The sequence below is a fragment of the Pagrus pagrus genome (assembly GCF_965226575.1).
Source record: "Pagrus pagrus genome assembly, chromosome: 18".
Taxonomy (NCBI): Eukaryota; Metazoa; Chordata; class Actinopteri; order Spariformes; family Sparidae; genus Pagrus; species Pagrus pagrus.
In genome coordinates, this window is record NC_140202.1 from 15,193,682 (window position 1) to 15,212,228 (window position 18,547).

The 18,547-nt window shown below is 41.1% G+C and overlaps 1 protein-coding gene across 1 annotated transcript in view; it reads right to left on the bottom strand.

The window, feature by feature from the left end:
- Positions 1-138: 138 nt before the first annotated feature.
- Positions 139-18,547, bottom strand: part of LOC311274473 (inositol-tetrakisphosphate 1-kinase-like) — a 32,189-nt gene continuing 13,780 nt past the window's right edge. The window contains exons 4-11 of the mRNA XM_084382164.1: positions 17,524-17,649; positions 12,978-13,095; positions 6,017-6,115; positions 5,720-5,760; positions 5,282-5,447; positions 3,443-3,510; positions 3,191-3,353; positions 139-2,829 (exon numbers count right to left, since the gene is read on the bottom strand). Of these exons, the coding sequence (XP_084238290.1) occupies positions 2,510-2,829; positions 3,191-3,353; positions 3,443-3,510; positions 5,282-5,447; positions 5,720-5,760; positions 6,017-6,115; positions 12,978-13,095; positions 17,524-17,649 (1,101 nt within the window). The 3' untranslated portion in view covers positions 139-2,509. The remainder of the gene's footprint in view (positions 2,830-3,190; positions 3,354-3,442; positions 3,511-5,281; positions 5,448-5,719; positions 5,761-6,016; positions 6,116-12,977; positions 13,096-17,523; positions 17,650-18,547) is intronic.

The window sequence follows — 18,547 nt, forward strand, 5'->3', positions numbered from 1 at the left end:
GAATTATGAAACATTTTGGCGTGTAGTCTAATAATTAGAGAGTGTGGGTGAGTGTAAAGGGAGATAAGCTACATAAACACTGAGTGAGACAGCATCTACCTACAAATGATCAGAAAAGCTGAGTTAAACACAGCCAGAGAAGGTTTGACATGTTTATTTCACCCTGTTGTTCTGGCCATTTAATTAAAAAAAGGTCACAAAATTGAGGATTCCTCTCAATTACAGAACTGATACAAAACAACATACTGTACGGATGTAAGCCTAGGCATATATACATACACGTACTGTACAAGACACCCAAGACGTAAACATTCAGGTGGAAGAAGCTGGGAGCATGATGACGCTTGTCTGGGTTGCAGAAATGACCAAGGGTAGGATTAACCATTTATTTCCCATTAAGAAGCACAATAAGGAACACAACATAGGACACACAATATAGTTGTGTACAGATATCAGCCTGAACAGGGACATGCCCGATTTCTTGAGGAATCAAAGGAGCTAAAAGGATGTTAAAGATTCCTCTGAACCTGCTGCAATACTTGTAGATTTTTAATTTATTGTTGGTTCACGACACTAGTTGTAGGAGATTAAAACAGGATAGTAACCGTCTATGACACATATTCTTTTGACCCAGAGAGATGCTGGTGAGATGGCTGACACTATTATTTACGATCACAGGGCGAGCGAAGGGACAGTCCGTTCCCTCGGATTCTGATGGAGGAAAACAGCTAGGAGGAGCCTCTCTGGGACAAGAGAAGAAGCAGCAGCAGCAGGCTGAGAGGAATGCAATAATCTGTATGCACTGTGGGTTGGCACTCCTTCCCACTAGATGCTAGAGGGAGACAACAGCATCAACCACAAGCTCATTTTGTCCCCTTCGATGCCGCCTGTACAACCAAGACCCAGCCTTTTTTTTTTTTTTCACCTTTAGTAAATATCCACTGTTTGTTCAAAAACATCCCATGCTCTCATTTCATTTATATAAAACATTTTTCCCCCATAAAATCTCAATAAAATAAAGTTGCTCTTAGTAGATATCAGGACAAAGGTATTAACAAAATTGGAGTAAAAAAATCTCACAGTGAACACTGGGAACAAGAGCTGGACCGTCTCTCCCACTTCTCCTCCAAATGATTCTTTTTAAACATGTGACACAAATACAGCAGCTGGAACAGAAGACAGGTCGGAGAATTTCGGCTTGAAGCGAATGAATGGACCGGACTGAAGGTTTATTTCACTGAATTTGGTAAAAAAGTGTTGTTACAGTAAAATTAGATCAAATGAGAGGTAATAGAGTTTCTTAATTAACTAGAACCATTGTCATTTAACGGTACCAAAATAATCAATACCAAATCGGAGGGTATTCAAACTCACAATTTATCCTCACTTTAGTTGAGTAATTGAATTTCATGAAAAGCTACACAGCAGCCCCGAGTCTGTTTGCTCACATTACAGATACAAGCACTGAAGACACATGGAGAGTGTGTTTAAGGAGATTGCGAGCTCATGAAGTGATGAGAGACAATCTCACACGATCCCACTGGAATTCTGGGGGGAAAGAAAATCATGGAATTCTCTGGAAACATCCACAAACAAACAAAAAAAGAAGGAATGTGATCCTCGTCTTCCTGCGCTGGAGCGACTCAAACTTGGGACTCAAGCGATGACGTTTGTTGAACACCTAACATCCGGCATCTGACATACAGTAAAACAAACACCTATAAACATTGGTGCAACAACAACCGTTAAAAAAAAAAACTTGGTCTCATGTTCATGGAGATTTACTTTCTTCTTTTTAACCTTTAAAGATGTTTTTTCTGCCGGCGTCCTTCCTACTCTTGATGTAAATTTGATGGCACTCGGAAAAGTAAACGGCTTACTTGCTTGTTCAAACTAAAACGATCTTTGCCTTTCATGTTCACACTCATTATGTCCTCTGCCGTCGGTTGGCCACAGTCACATAGCAGCCCGGGATCTGCGGAGTAGTGTTCAAATGTCCAGCCACCTTTTCTCCCCCTCACTGTGTGCAAAGGAGTCAGTGGTAATGACCAGAATACAAACACACGTCACTGGCACAATATGAGCGTACCTGTGTGTGTTTATGTGTGTGTGTGTGTGTGAGAGAGATCGGATCATACATTGCACATCTAGTGGCACTTATTTCTCCAGTCCTGATTCGGCCATTTCCCATTACACTTTCATTACAGAGAACTCACACAAGAGAGAAAAATAAAATCAGCTATTAGGCAAAAGTTCCCAAAAGTTCACATTACAGTACTGTTAAGTCTCATTAGACGAAACGAAAAATACAAAAAGGCAGAGAGAAAAAAGCTTACACCCAATCATCATCATTTTCAATAACTATATAGGAAAAGGTTTGTTTTTTGATTAGATATATTATCATCATTAACATCATAATTATTATGATTATTATTCATATTATTGTCACCATTGTCATCCGTTTTTTTTTTTTGTTCAGGGATCAAACGGAGTGGGAGCAGGGGATCAGTCACTGAGAGGAAGCCTTGGTAGCTATCGTGGAGACACAGTGCTGCTGGAAGTTGGGGGACATGGCCGTGTTGCAGCCCAGTCTCTGACGCGGGCCCTTCAGCCCTCCGTCGCCCTCTACGATCCAGGGGCTGCCGCTGGCCTCTTTTCCCAGCATGCTGCAGCAGCCCGGGGCCGGCGGAGCGGCGTTAGGTACTGTGGTGCTCACTGGCAAACTTTTAGGCTGCTCGCTGGCGGGGGCGAAGTCTGGGTTGTGGCTCTGGAGCACGCTGGTGATGTGGTTCAGGAGGTCATTGAAAAACTCCGGGACACCCTCATAACCTGAGAACATGGGGACATTTAGGTCAGTTCAGCTAATTTAGGTTTTGAACATTATAATTATAAATTATATTCCTGTTTACATGCTATGTAACCATCTTTTGTGTGTAGTATATACACATATACATGTTTTGCCCTCAGGATTACACAGGTGACGGGGGAAAGGCATTCACTTCAATAGAACTGGGTGAACAACAGAATGACATCACTGCATCTCTCACCTGAGACAAGTGAGAAAGAGTGACACCTGAGAACCAGGTCAGCACAGAAAGAGGCCTGTGAAGCTCATTATCTGCTGTAAAATAATATAGATAAGACTGAATAAAAACACATCCCACCCTTGCGGATGGGAGGCTGCACCTACCAGGGAATGCATTGATGTCAATGACAGCATGTTGGCCTGTTTGGTTGTTGATGATCACATCGATGCCAAACAGGGACACGCCGAGCGCCTGCCGCAGTGACCTGGACAACTCTCTGATGACATCATCACTGGGTGGCTGAGACACTCCTTCTACGTTCTCTCTCTGAGATTAACAGAAAATATTAAAACACATCAGCAACAAAAACTTGTTAATGTCACGAGGGATGGCAGTAAGTGACAATAGGGACATACCGTAGTCAAGTCTGAGGATGACTCTGGTTTGGAAACGTTGTGGCTGTTGAAGAAAATTGCTTTCCTGTCTGAAAAGGAAACAGAAGAAAAAGGTTGGGTTGAATTTTAAAGAGCTAAAACAACACTTGACTTCACTTGCTTTCCCAGTGTTGTCATCTGTATACATTTCTCTCCTTGGGCACTAGGTGGCAGCAAAGCTCAACTGGTTATGTCTTTGCTGTAAAGCAACTGGAACTTAATACTAAACCACCTTAGCCTGAAGTCTTAACATTAAACCCTCTGAGCCATAACCATGTAATGAGTGATGAGTGCAAAATAGCATGTGAGCCGTTTGCCTCTGGCGAGAGATTTTCTTTGAAGCTGTGATAAATGTGACAGGAAGAATTGCTAAATTTATTGTCCCTTTTTATTTGTTATCATTGAAGTGATTAACATTAGAGTGTTAGAAGGAAGGAAGAAGGTTGGGGAGAGGAGGGAGAAACTAAATTCTTGGGCTTATAGAGGGTGGTGGTAGTAAAGTTTTGCACAGATGAGCTAGTGCATTCCCAGACTGGATGTAACACCACTTAAACATGACAGAAGCATGAGAAGAAACAAGAAAGGCTGGATGGGACACATATCTCTCACACCTTGCTCTTAGGGCCATGACAAAGAGGGAGATACAGCATTCAGAAGATTAAATCAAGGAATTTACATAACACAAGTGAGTGAAATGTAAGCACAACAAAAGATCAGAAAGCATAGGATGTGAACATTGTGGAATGCATAAAATAAGCAAAGAAGAAACCAAGGAAAAACTAAAGGCTGCCTCATAACCAAAGAGGGTTCTTTAGGGAGAAAGAGAGAGGGCGCGGGAGAAACAGAGCCTACATTTTATGGGATGCAAACAGCGAAGCCAGATGTCACCAGATGTCACTGATGACCAACCTGTAAACAGCATGCAAGGTGAATAAGAAGAGCACTGCTAAACAGCTTACAACACAGGTTCTTCCCTAACATTAACCTCTACCTCTCTTTATCTTCATATTTCACCCTTTCATTCATGAGTCTGACCAAAGCTACCAACCCAAAGTGTCAGTATTTGATGATCTGGGGATAAGACCATCTTTCTCCAGGAAGTTGCAATTTGTTGCTTTAATTCCAATGGAGTTATATTTTATCTAAATGTAAATATATGAAATTAATCACAATTAGTTTTAAATTATTTTTTCTTTAGCATCCGCTCATCATACTTAACCAGCCCATTCTCTCTACTTCCTGGATATTTAAAACACAGTGTACAGCACACTGTAGGCTGCACAGATGTAACACTGTGGTATGTTGCTTTTGTGTTTGACAGCAGCCGTGCTTTCCTGCTGCACCACTCAGCATTCCAGGCTGAAAGCAACTGTTCTCTCTGTTACACAAAGCAGACTAACAGTGCTGATGGTGAAGCCTGGTTTGCATGAGGGCCTCCACTGTATCGCATGCAAATACTGGTGTCACTTATGTCTGGGGACAGCCCTGTATTCAAGGCTGCATTATGGGTAAGGCTTCTGACATGTTTATGGGGGAAAACGCCGCTCCTCTTGTTTTTTTTCAACAGCACGACCAACAGGGCAGGACTCAATTGCACCCTGCTGTATCTCTCGAAAGGGCGAAAAGGTCCAATCACAGGGACTATAAAGCCATTTTATGAGGTCTTTTATTGGCTAATTTGGAGAAGCTGTGTAACTTGTACAGTCTGGCCAGTGTGGCTGTTAGCAGTACTTGGGCTTCCCCATCTGTCTGTCTGTCTGTCTGTCTCTCTCTCTCTCTCTCTCCCCCTCTGCCTGCCTGCCTGTCTGTCTGTCTCCTCACCTGCAGGTCCAGCAGGGAAGTTCTTCAGTGAAGGTCTCTCCACCACAGTGTAGGAATCTCCCACCACAAACACCTTGTAGAGCACTGCGTTGTGGTTGATGAAGCTCTGGATGACACAGGGAGGCTTCACGTCATTCAGGTCCTCTTCACTGAAGATAATGGCCATCTGATGACAGGAGAACACACAGTAAAATGACACACCTATGCTTAAAGTGGAAAATAATCCTCAATCATCAGCCAAAGCCAATGTTAAAGTAACACAGTGAATGTGGTGGTATGAGGACTATTTGGTTAGCCTGACAGGAGTATTGATTTCAGCGCTTATCTGATTTCATTGTTTGGACTTAAAGGACAATCCTGTGACTGGACAAGTGTTAACATTTACACAAAGCAAACTGTGGAGGGTGTGATTGACCTCTGAGCCCAGTGACCTCTTACCTCGTGGGAGTTGGTTCCATGAGCCACCCGTGTTTTGCAAACTGAGGGAGTAACAGATGTGAGGAAAAATATTAGTATTAATATTTGTTAGCAAGGTGACCTAACTTGGTACAAAACTGGAAAGCAGTAGTGACAATGGCAATGGCCTTCTCTTGCACTTTAAGTCTACTACCTGTCTCACTGTTAGAGTAAAATGAATGGTTAAAAGTACAATATGATGTCTAAATAATGTATGTGGAGTATAGATTTAAATCCTCGATATAGAGAGGATGACTGTGGTAAAAAAAAAAAACTTACTGAAGGGGAATGTGAGTCCTTGCCTCTTGATCTGCTCCAGCACATCTGGGCTGCAATCTGTGTTAAGGACCATGAATGGAGGAGAGCAAATCCGCTCATCTAATGAAAAGTGAAGGAGAAGAAGATGGTGGGAATTGGTAGAGTTAAGATTTGGAGAGGATATACTCTTAAAAGGTCATGAAAAGTTTAAGTTGAACAGAAAATGACGATGGAGAATAAATCTTAGATAGTTTCATTAATGTGAGTATTATATTTGGGCTGCAACTAATCTGTTGATGATTTTTAATATTATTTGATTGACTGCTTGATATATAAAATGTCCATGACCATTTACCAGAGACTAAGGTCACATCTTTAAATTGCTTATTGTGTAAAACCCAAAATATTATTTTTTGATGGTATAAGATACAGAAAATCATTGAATCAATCTTTTTTCTTTCATTTGAGGGTGAGGGTAAGGGTCAATTTACACCCTTGAAACACAGATCAGTTCAGACACAGAAAAAGGCAAGGCTACAATCTGTACTATGACCCGTGTACATAAGATGGAATTTAAGTACAGTCATTACTGCTGGTTTTGTAATAAATTTTGTTTTGGTGTAAAATTTAAAACAGCTTTATTGTCGTATTTACTCCCTTTTTTTAACAGCTTTACTTGACATTGATATATGTTGGAAAAGCAGCACCCCAAGCAATTCTTTGTTGTCATCCACAGCCTACTTAACGAAGGGCAGCACATCTTAGTGTAGTCTGAGCATAAAATGCTCAAGACCTGTCGTGACAAGGGGAGCAAATGAGTCTGTCACATGTGCAGCCACACCTTATTTAACTTAATTTGGTCATGTATTTATATATTTATATTTCATCCTTGTGATGGGTTTAGACAACAAACACAGCAGAGGCCATCTGAGGCCCAGGGGAACAAATGACTCCTGTCCAAATAAATAAAGCAGAGAGCTGCCAGGCCCTTCTGCTCCTCCCCAACAATACACACACACACGCACACAAAGGAAAATTGTGAAATACAGGAAGACACAATCTCATGAGGAACTACAGACAAGTCAAACCAGCTGAGGACCTTACAGAGTCATCAGATACATCACCTGACTGACAGGCATGATAGATAGCTTATTTGTCAGCGGACAGCAAACAAAACACATGCAGTTATACAATCTAAACCTGACCATACCTGACGGCAGGTCAAACATTAAGTCTGCTCATCACATATCCCATATCCCAAAGCCCAAAGTGACGTCTTAAAATAGCTTTTGTTGTTCAACAAACTCTCTCTGTCTATACAAGCCTGTGGATGATTTGTTGAAGTGGTTGAATGTGGATTTCTTTTTGAAGGACTTGGGTTGGATTTTCCGCTACAGTCCAAAGGATGTGACTTTATGCATGTTCTCAAGTGCCACATCTCAGAGCCTCTCTCTGCTCAGCTAACAGAAAGTAACAGTAGCTAATGTTAGTTTAGAAATGAAGTCCGCTAACATAAACTAAGGACCGGCTTACAGCACAACACAGAAGTTCCACAGAACCCCTTTAATTGATAATCAAAACAGTCGGTTAATTTTCTTTCCATTAGCTAATCTATTTCTCACCCATATCCACCATGTTTTTACATCACATCGTGTTTATTTACATCATATTTTTACATCACATCCTGTAGCAGTCAGTTCCGATAAGACTGAAAATAACAAACATCCTGCAGCTCTAACATACTTCACCATATCAGGGCTCAGGACGCCTCTATATTAATGTTCTGCCTTCAGTAATTTCCCCTCTACAGTAGGTACGTGGGGGTGATAAGGCAGCTGGTTGGAGATATCACCACAGGAAATCAGTGAGGGGGCCAAACCAAGAGCTGGCAAATTGCTAATGACAAAAACACAATAGGAACACGCCGGTCTTTGTGTGCTCGCGGGCCTCAGCGGTGGCAGGGCTCTCTGCTCCCACTACTGCTGAGGTCAGGAGAATCTCATTTGCCTACATTTACTCCAGTGCTGAGTGTTGAACTATGAGTGTACAGTGGGCCCCACAGACATTTACAGCTCCCACAGCAGCCAGATAGGGCAGATACCCACCATAGGTTTTGGAAAACCCCTCAGTGAAAGCTGATGCACGAGGAAAAAAAAGGCTTATAAAAGCCCAAAAGTTATCACTGGAACTTCTTAAGTGACATTAAGCTGCGGAACAGGTTCCAGGAAAATCAGCCACAGCTGCTGCTGTGGGAGGTGATAAAGCAGCAGTCTCCAGAGTTACTGTAATCGTGCTGCAAGATGGTGAAGTGACTAGGGAGACATATCATTCCTATTGGTAAAAAAATATTGTAGTGGTGCTGAAGTTTAGTTTAGTTTTGTTCACTGACAGAAAATTAATTGGCAACTATTTTGATTCCATTTTTTAATGCTGGTTTTCTTTACTCTATATGATACTACATTGATTATCTTTCTATTCTTTCACTATAACATACTGGAATATCTTTTCCTTACATTTTGTTCAAAAATACAAATATGTTTGTTACATCACAGGACACATAACTTCTAAAGAAAAACTGTTTGACGACCAGGTCTAGATTGTGGTAACAGAGATGGGAGTGCAAATTGGAGATGTTGGTCCGCATGACATGCACCCTCCTCTGGTAGGTCGTTTTATTTTGTTCTAAAGAGTTTAAGATAATCTGGCGCAACCGTCTGATCGTCTGACTTTGTTTCAACTTTGCTGACCACAGCTGTGGAAATAAGTCCTAAGACACACCAACCTGGACAAATCCTTCAAGTATCCGCCTTGTTTATGTGCCCGCAAGATAAGAAATTGCTCTGCTGTGGCTGAACATGTGCTTTGACCACCATGTACATAACTAATTTCCTAATTGGAACACTTTATTTTTACTTCGAAGAGGAATACATCTGCATCTTAAAAGAAGGTGAAACACGATCTAGTATGGTTTAAGTGATTCTATTTTCTGCCTTCACATGACAAACACAGAATACTCCTTTTCTTCCTCACAGGGAGATACTTCTTCTTGTTCTGTGCTGTAACCTTTCCCTGCACAGCTGGATTTATTCCAGTGTTGGCTCTGCATCCAGTCACTTTTGGGAGCGGGAAGCCTGGAGGGTTACCCATCAGTCATCTTTTCACTGGCTACAGCCAGGCTCGTCATACTGATGTTATTTTACCGGGACAGAAATAGCAACATAATGTCCTTCAGAGAAAAAAAAGGCTGGTAGGGAAAATATCCCCATTACATCACTGTGTTCCCAAAGACCGATGGTGTTAAATTTTGTCAAACAAAACACCATCAAAAGACCTAAACCTTGTCAAATGGAAAACATTTCGAGCTCCAAGTTAAGGATTTATAATAAAGAGACCGGGGAACGGTGGATAAGAGAGTGTGGCCAAGTTTGTAATAGCGTGCATGCTTGGCTCTGGTTGACACTTTAGGGTTGAGAGGATGGAGGGGAGGGTGGGGAAGAGGATCAATCTGTGGCTCTGTCTAAACACTGCATGCTCGCAGCAGACCCAGCGGAGCCGAGGACGACGTTTACGGGACTCTGCGATGAGATGCTTTTTAAATGTCATTATCCAGTTACACTGCTTTTTTATGTTTCTCTTCTTGTTTTATGTCATCTGGACTTCCACTGCATCTCCTCCTCTATCTGCTGTTACATCATATTCATGTGTGCAAATAAATAAACGTATAGGCAGTTACTGACGTGCATGAAGATGAACAGAGAAATTCCTCAACAGGCCTCTTCTAACCCCTAAGATTCAGAGCACATCTCCCCTCTAGGCTGGGGCATCAACAGACAGCCACGTTACATTAAGCTTTATTAAGTGTGTTGCTGTTTAGGTGGAACTCTCTTGTTGCTATTTAGAGCTTGTTTCCTAGAAACCCTAGCATCCTCTCTCGCTGTTCTCTCAGCGTCGTCCCCTCCCTCGAGGCAAAGCAGCAGAATTTTCAATATTTTAAATTGAACTCCAAACATGGCTATGCCCGGAGAGAGTAATGCCATTCTCAATACGCGCTCTAAGAGGCTTATGCTCCAATTACAATTATGAGTCATTTATTTTGAAAAGAAAAATTAGATTGTTTTCCTCACAAAAGGTAAATCCTATACTCCTTTGATGAGATATTCATTTATTTAATGGTTGTGACAATGCCTTATTGTACCCGTCAGGCAGGAAATCCTACACTCAAGTTAGAGCAATCCTGTCTGCCCACTTGGCACACTGGACTTGGAAGAGCTTTTAAGTGTCTCAGTGTTTGTCTCTCATGCTGCAAATATGATAAAATATTGATCAGTTGCATAAACGAGACACTTGTACAGTTGGTCCTTGCAGAGGCGTGGATTAATGCTAGAGCACAGGGACCTCAAAACAGTCTGATTTATATGCAAATAAACCCAGGAAGGTTTCAGTTTGATCCTGAGGAATCCACTTCTATTCAGGAGAATTCCTTTATCTTGAGATGGAGAGCGGTAAGCTTTAAAACATTCAGAGAGGCTTGCGTTTTATAGAGGAGTTGACTTGACGACGGTTTCTGTCTACAAAAACAGTCCAAGATATCAAAAGTCCAGCATACATAGGAACCAGTGGATTCCACTAAGTAACATAAACAGTTACCTCGCTCTAAAATCACAAACCAAGATAGACAAAGTTCCAATATGAAGAGCTAAGAATCGGTGAGACCGATCCATTAGGGCTCGTGTGGCCCTTGCCTGGCTATTTTCTATCAAAGATAACATTAAGATGAGCTGATTCATACACTTAAGTATATATTAATGTAAACAATTTGGAGCAGAATGGATAAATTTACTGTGACTGGGGCCATTAAACATCAGGCGACCACTCAAGTGATAAAAAAAAGGTTTTCCAGAGAAAGCACAAGCGTTACCTCAAGTGCTTCCTCCTATTGAGAACTATTCTGAGTCATGCAGACTGTGAAGCAGCACAGCAGCCTCTCTATGGCCTTTTAGTACTGGGTTGCCTTGGCAGCTGCTCCAGGACTCCATGGTCTACGCTGATAAGCAGTAGGAAGTGGCCATGCCTAAGAAAGCAAGGTACACTTTCCACACTCTCGCACCATCCTGTATTTTACACCAACCTTAACCCAGTTAATGTATCCACATGTTGTTTTCTCTACAATCACAGTGGTGTGGTGTGGGATTATAATGGCTTACACTTCATGCTTGTGTCTAAACCGACAACAATTGTCAGGGAGGTTTGGTATGCAGGTCAAAGTGTGAGCAGAGAGCACCACTTGCATTAATTGAAGCAGAGTGGTGAAGATATAAATGCGGCCAGCGAGCCATCTTCCTCTTCAAACCAAATACACACAGTAAGTGAATGATGCAGCTTATACTCTTTGTTACGTAACAGCCATCATGTCTGTTTGTATAAAAAGACGTCTTCTCGCGGTTCTATTTTAAGAAGCTCCTGACACTGCCGCCGACATGCTGAAACGCCTCTGATCCTCTGCTCTGACACCACACTGCAGCCCCTCATGGAGTCATGGACTGTTGTGAAGTAATACTTGAAAGGTTTATGTCCCCTGCCATGTATGGGGGTAAAGGAAATGTGGATGAGTCACAGGTGTGTTTACAGTGCGCGTGGGTAGGGAATGTGCTCCTGTCGTCATTGCATTTCTCTGCCTCCAGTCAGAAGACATTGCCTGCTGCTGATTCGTTTATGGGCTCGGCGACAGAGGAAGGTGTTACTGCGACCGACTCAAAGGCAAGCTCTGGTCTTTGAGTCAAAAACACACAGAGCCAAGTTCACACTGGGTTCAGGCAGGAGGAAATGGAGAGGTGCTTTTGTCGCATGGATAGGAGGAGAGGAATTATGATATCAGCATAGTGCTCTTCCGGCAAGAATTAAACATCTGCTCGGAAGCATCGTGTAACATAATTCAAGCGAGGGGCGACAGCGCTGTCATGCGTTATCTATGTGTCCCCTCTGGAAGTGAAGAGGAAAGACAGACAAGCTGCAGTTATCATAACTTTATCCTTTTAATAATATAACACACGCAATGTAAGCAGTGTCCATTGACTCAACAGTTCCTTTATTATTTTAGACAACTTCTGCTTTTTTAGACTATTGAGGAAACATTACAAAGACACTAATATGTTTGCTTTATTTGATCCCATGACATACTACTCTGTAATGACTCTATACAGAGTAAAAGACTGGTCACACTGCAACATGCATTCAGTTGACAGTTTATTAGGTGGACCTAGCTAAAAATAACGGAGTATTTTTGTCTTTTTGTTGAAACTGTTCTACTGACTGATTCAGCTTTATTAACATTTTCAATTCTGCAGTTTGCAGTGCTGTTGAAATACCCGATGCAAAAATGCCCGTGAATATAAATGGACGGGACAAAATATTAGAAACATTCTCAGTATTATGCACTATAATTCAGGAGCACTAGAGCTGTAGCTGCCAAATTGGCCATAAAGTTGAATCAACACATCTATATAACAGTTTCAACAAAAGCTAAACATTATAAACTTCATGACAGTAGGATTTATTGCAGGGTTAAATGTATTAGACTGCATTAGTTTTAGATTTGTGTACCTAATAAACTTACAAGTGTGAGTGTTAAATTTGCATATGTTCTGTTATAAGATGTACTGAAAGCTTGGTGACATAGTGAAGACATTAAAACTGTTATTTTCAATAGAATGTATTTGTAGCCACTGGGTGTTGCGACACAGCTTCCTCCATTTGGACTTTGTTCCCTCAATAGTCATCACAGGTCACTGATCAACAGCTTGAAACTGTGGTTTGTATTGAAAGTATTGCAAGTTCTTCCCCTACACAATTTATCAATCGCAACTTAGCAATAAATGTAAAATTGAAACTTATCTCTTATATGACACAGATACTTTTTTGACGTAGCTCTAAACCAGTCAGTGGAAAATTGCTGTGCTACTGCAAGTCACATGAAACATCCTACCTTGCATACAGCTCTCTATCCTGTGGATGAGCTGGTAGGACTTGCAGCGGTCCAGCAGAGTCCGGATGGCTGGAAGAGGATCCAGGACGATGGTCTCAGGGTGGGCGTCAATGTAGTCCTGAAACACAGAGACACAAACATAAAAAAAAAACCAAAAACAAACATTTAAATCACTTCCTGTGTGAACATCTATTTATTATATGCATCGTTTATTGGGTTATGAACTAGTTAGTCAGATACACATAGAAACATGGAGCACTCTAGAAGGGCATGTTTCTGTATTTTCGAACAATTCAGATTACAATTAATCGATTGATCAGAAAAATAATTTACAGATTCATCAGTAATGGAAATAATGGGAAAATATGTATGTTATAAAAAGTGTGCAAATTGGGGTTGTATACCACATGCAACCATCTGCCATGACACACAAATACATCCATACAGATTAGAAATGTAAAACAAACACTGAAGTAGCTAAACTATGAATACAAACACTGAGTTGAAGGGTCAACATACCTCACACAGTATACGTGTGAGCTGGAGAGCATGAGATGCAAGTCAGCGGGGTCTATGTAGGTTACATCACTACATCTCTGCATGGCCGGCTGTTAGGTCAGTGTGAGGTTTTTGCTATTTTACATAACTGCACTCCCCTTCTCTCCTCTGCTCTTGTCGGCTCTCCTCTGCCTCTGTCCCCACACCACCTCCTCTACACTTTGCAGCTCTCTGTGCTCTCCACATTTCCATCTCTGCTCTGTGGATTCCTCTGCCAGCCCTTCCTTCCGAGCCATTTTTACTGACTCACAAACGCTGTCAGGTGGAGCTGGCTGGCCTGTACATTACACAAACAGCCTGTCTGCTCCTATCTCGGCCCTTTAAAAACACCACGGCTCCACTGTCATGCACATTTGCATGAAATTAAACACACACAGCAGTGCTGGACATCAAACGCACGCATACACGCATGCACGCATGCACGCACACATAAACAAATGCCTTTGCCTTGACATGGAGGACCCAGCTGTAGGATTTGCCAGGATCTAACAGGCAATGGTGATCAAAGCCAGTTGAGCAGTTATGTAAGTCTAACATGCTGCTGCCAAAAAATAAATCCAATTTAATCTTCCAGGAGTTTAGAGGAATACTCGGCTGATAAGAACTGTCACTTGCTGATGTCTGCGTCTTAGAGGAAGAAATGTATTTAAACACAGACAAGAGAGGGAGATGAGAGGGAGATGAGAGGGAGATGAGCACTGGCCAGCAGGTGTTAAGAGAGGAAAAGAGCCAGACATATGTCAGTGTGTGGGTGTAAGACTGTAGGTGTTAGGGCAGCCATTTTCTGCTTTTCTGGGCAGATCCGTTTCCATAGGGAAAAAAAACTGTTCAAAGTCGCAGAAAATATGGTCAGCAGAGGACCTAATGATCTGTGATACCACAGGCATCCAACCCCGAAGAGGAAAATAATTTGCATCACTTACCAAATGGGTGTGATTTACTACATCAGCTTGAGTAACATAGGCTGTCGATCACCCAGACTAGAAACTTAATTTGTGTTTTAAAGTAAACAACACCTATATGGCAGCGACTAAAATTATGTCTTAGCATATGGCACACCTGACAGTCCCATTGAGTTTATTAACATTTTTAGGTAGCTGACAATGCTACCGAGATGCTAACGGTAAAAAGGTCTGCAAACTAATTAAGTTCCTTAAACTACATCCTCCTACACAGATTAATACAGATGATTACCAGAGAAGCACTTATAAAAAAATGGCTGTGTAATACTGGATGTTGAAAAGCTGAGACTAAACTGCATTGCTGGCTTTCAAAGTTGAATTATACCAATAATGTGTGAAAGATAAGGAATACTAGGTTTGAATATCAAAAAGTATGAAGGATTAGATAAAAGTTGAAAAAGTGTAGGAGGGAAGACGAATAGTTAGAAAAGTGGGAATGAGCTGAAGGATGCAAATAAAATAGTGCAAGCTAGGAGCTGAACTGCTTTGCTGGCTCAGAAATGCGCCAACGCTTATATCTGAAAGAAAATGTAATCACAGATGATAGCTGTGTTAAGAAAATGTTAAGGAAATATCTAGAACATAAAGGAGGTTCAGACGGGTCTGAGACACAAAGCCAAACTGCTGATTTTCCAGCTAATGCTTGATCCAACGTTCATCTACATTCACAACCTTTGGTTGGTGAGTGAGTGAAGGAATGACAATGTTGAACTAAACCTCTGTTCCTCTGCACTGAGAAAAAGGCTGCCCACGTTGTTTTGGTACTTGGTATAAATGCTTACAGGGTGCCATCTTTTTGAAATGTAATGCACACAGCAGAGTGGGAGGCGACCTTTGGTTAGGATCAAGACACAGTGAGTGCATAAAGATCCCCTATAAAGAACTCAAAGGAGGTTTAATAGAGATGTAAAGGTCACCAAAGAGCTTATTTAATGGGCATGAACCGCAACGATTAGGGAAAGGGTCTTAATCACTGTTCTCCCACATCATAGTGCCTTTCCAATTGGGCTGCAATTAATGATTATATTCATATTTATGAACATTCAGATTCATTTTTGAATTAGTTGATTAAATTAATACATTTGAGTCGTCAGCCAAGATGACTTCTCAAAATAGAGTGTTTAGACCAACAGATCACTTTTTCCACAGGAAATTTCACTTGATAAATGAATCATCAATGATCAAAATTTTTGATTAAATCCTCCTATCAGCGCTTCTTCATCTGGGTGTGCACTTGTGTTAGGTGAGTGTAGGGGACAGAGTTCCCTTGTAATATGCCTGAAAAAACCAGGCTAGTGCTAGACATGTCCAGGCCACTTTTTGGATACTGCACAGCATTTGATGCGAGTACATTTGTTTAATGGCCTATCATAAAAGTGTGCAAATGTTAATATTAATAATTAATTTTAACCAGGTTCTGCTATTTAAATGATTGCTCCATACTGACATCCTGTTTGTCCTTTCTAAATGAGTAGTCGGGAGCATGTTGACAGAACTGTGTGATGTAGATCATGATTACAGCCACTCTGAATCATTCACAGACAGAGAGGTAGAAAGATATAAAGAGAGAGAGAGAGATGGTGGAAAATTAATTCATTTCGACACCATGTACAGCACTTCCAAATTAATGAATACACAAACACAGAGACGCACAGCAGCTTTCTGAAGTGTGTTCACAGTGCCACATTTGGAGCTGTGACCTGCTGTCCATGTGAGATTTCTCTCACTTCAGGAGGAACAAAAAAAAACTCTTTAAGTACTTTGAGTGACAGTGTTCAGGTTTTATGAGTCATAATGTTTATGAGTCACTCAAATATGGTTGCTAATGACCTGTATGCTCCTGGAGCTGCGGTTATGGACCTTTGGTCTGTCTGTACAGGGCTTTTCACATTGCACTTAGCCCCAGGCTAAGAGAGTTTTCACACTGCCACAATCCAAAGTGGGCTAACCCTGACTTGAGCCTTGGGTTTACTGGCCCTGCTCCGGAGCAGGATTAGCCCCGAGTTCCAGGGTTTATCCCCAGAAAATTGACTAAACACAGTGCTAAAAGGCGCCAGTGTAAAAACAGGGCTAAAGTAAACAGGAGTACTCACACAACATTCTTGAATGCAAACATTATTTGTGCATTCCAACGTACATTTAACCCAGGGTTATTAGAAGTATAGTGTGGATAGTTTAGCCCTGGCTTGAGGATTAACCCTGTGTTAATAATTTGTGTGTGAAAAAGGGCTAAATTATGACAGGGTCAACTCTTAGCCTGGGGTTAACAATAGCCCATGTGATTGTTTGATGTGGGACATGTTAACATAAATTTATTTCATCCATAAATGTTTAGTGTCTGTAGCATTGCTGCTGTGCTACAGACAATATTATCGAGAGCTTTACAGTTAATTTCAAAAATGTATTTGAAGCGATGAGCCAGTATTCCATATCGTGCCTACTGAAGGCTGTGAGATGCAGTTAAAAGCAAATAAGTAAGTGGACCCTTGAGTTGAGATTATTTTGTCACATATACTGGTGTACGGACAAATTAAACAAAGTATGGACGAATTAAACAAAGTGATAACATGGTCATATCTGCATAGGAACTGAACAAATATATATTTCAGACATCTGTGTGTAACCAGTAAATGTTTGGGGGGTTAAGCACAACATTTTCTAATTATGTGTACGACTCTGGGCGATACGGCCTTAAAACAATATTACAATATTTTTTGGCAAGTATTAGAAATAGAACAATTTGTTAAGTTCAGAAATTACATCACATTGACTTAAATGCAGCCTTTAAATCCAGGAAAAGACAACATTTATGTCATATCACCACATAATGATATCCAAAATCTGTCACAACATAGTCTCATATCATGATAACAATTTAATAATGAAAAATTTTCCAGCCCCCAACTTTTTCAAAAACTCAAAATTATTAATTTAATTTGTCCCACTTTTTCATCCTCTGTACTTATTCTTTATGTCACATATTAATCCACAGGTGAAACAAGGAAAGGCATGATGCAGATGCATACCTGTACTCTTTGCACCAGTAGCACAGCCTGTGAATCATTCTGGTCGGCCTCTAAGATGAGATCAGTCAGTTTGTGGATGATGACGTCCAGTGGACCCTGCTCTTCCAGAGGTTGGCTGAGGTCCAGCTAAGGAGAGAAGGACAGCCATGGTCAAAGGGTAATTTGCAAAAAAGCCCACCCAACAGTCAGGTATTCATTTATTGCCTTAAGAAATGGTTTACTTCAGCAATATTCCATGGAAAGCTATGTTTCTTTTTGAATTTCACAACAGGAAAGCTGCAAAACACTGCCTTTTTTTTCTTACTTCATTTATAAAACTGCAGTGATACGTCACTGTGATAAAAAGGCGCAAATGTTCGATAATAATGATATGAAAAATTATGAAGTACTATTCTTCCGTAATGTTGCAGTACCAGAGTGGTACCTCCATTACAGGGGTTATAATATTTGTTTGATTAATTTAAAACTTTGACTGTTGCAATAAGATTACAGAAAAGATAACCCAACCGGTCGAGGCAGATGGCCGCCCACCATTGAATCCGGTTCTGCTCCTGTTAAAAGGCAGTTTTTTCTCGCCACTGTTGCCAAATGTTGGGTGTCTGTAAATAATAAATCAAGGAGTATGGTCTAGACTTGCTCAATTTGGAGAGGGTCATGAGATGACTTTTGTTTTGAATTGGCGCTACCCAAATAAAGATTGACTGATGATTACAGTTAAGTCAACATGACACTACTAGTTTGTTCAAGCGTCAAGTCAGAACTTGCCAAACTTTGCCTACGGCCTCCTTGATTGCCCTCAAAGTACTGCTGCCTGCATTTGGTTAACAAAGTCATATCATTTCCATTTTTTACATAGGACCTTTGGGATAACTGTTTCCCTTTTAGCTGCCGTTCAGTCACACAAAACTTGCATGCTAAAAAAACGCAAGGGAAGTTTATCATATGTATGAATTTGACATTGGGACATCAGAGCAAGAAGGATGTTGGTGCAAAAGAGCAAGAGTGACGTCACCAACGCCTTTCT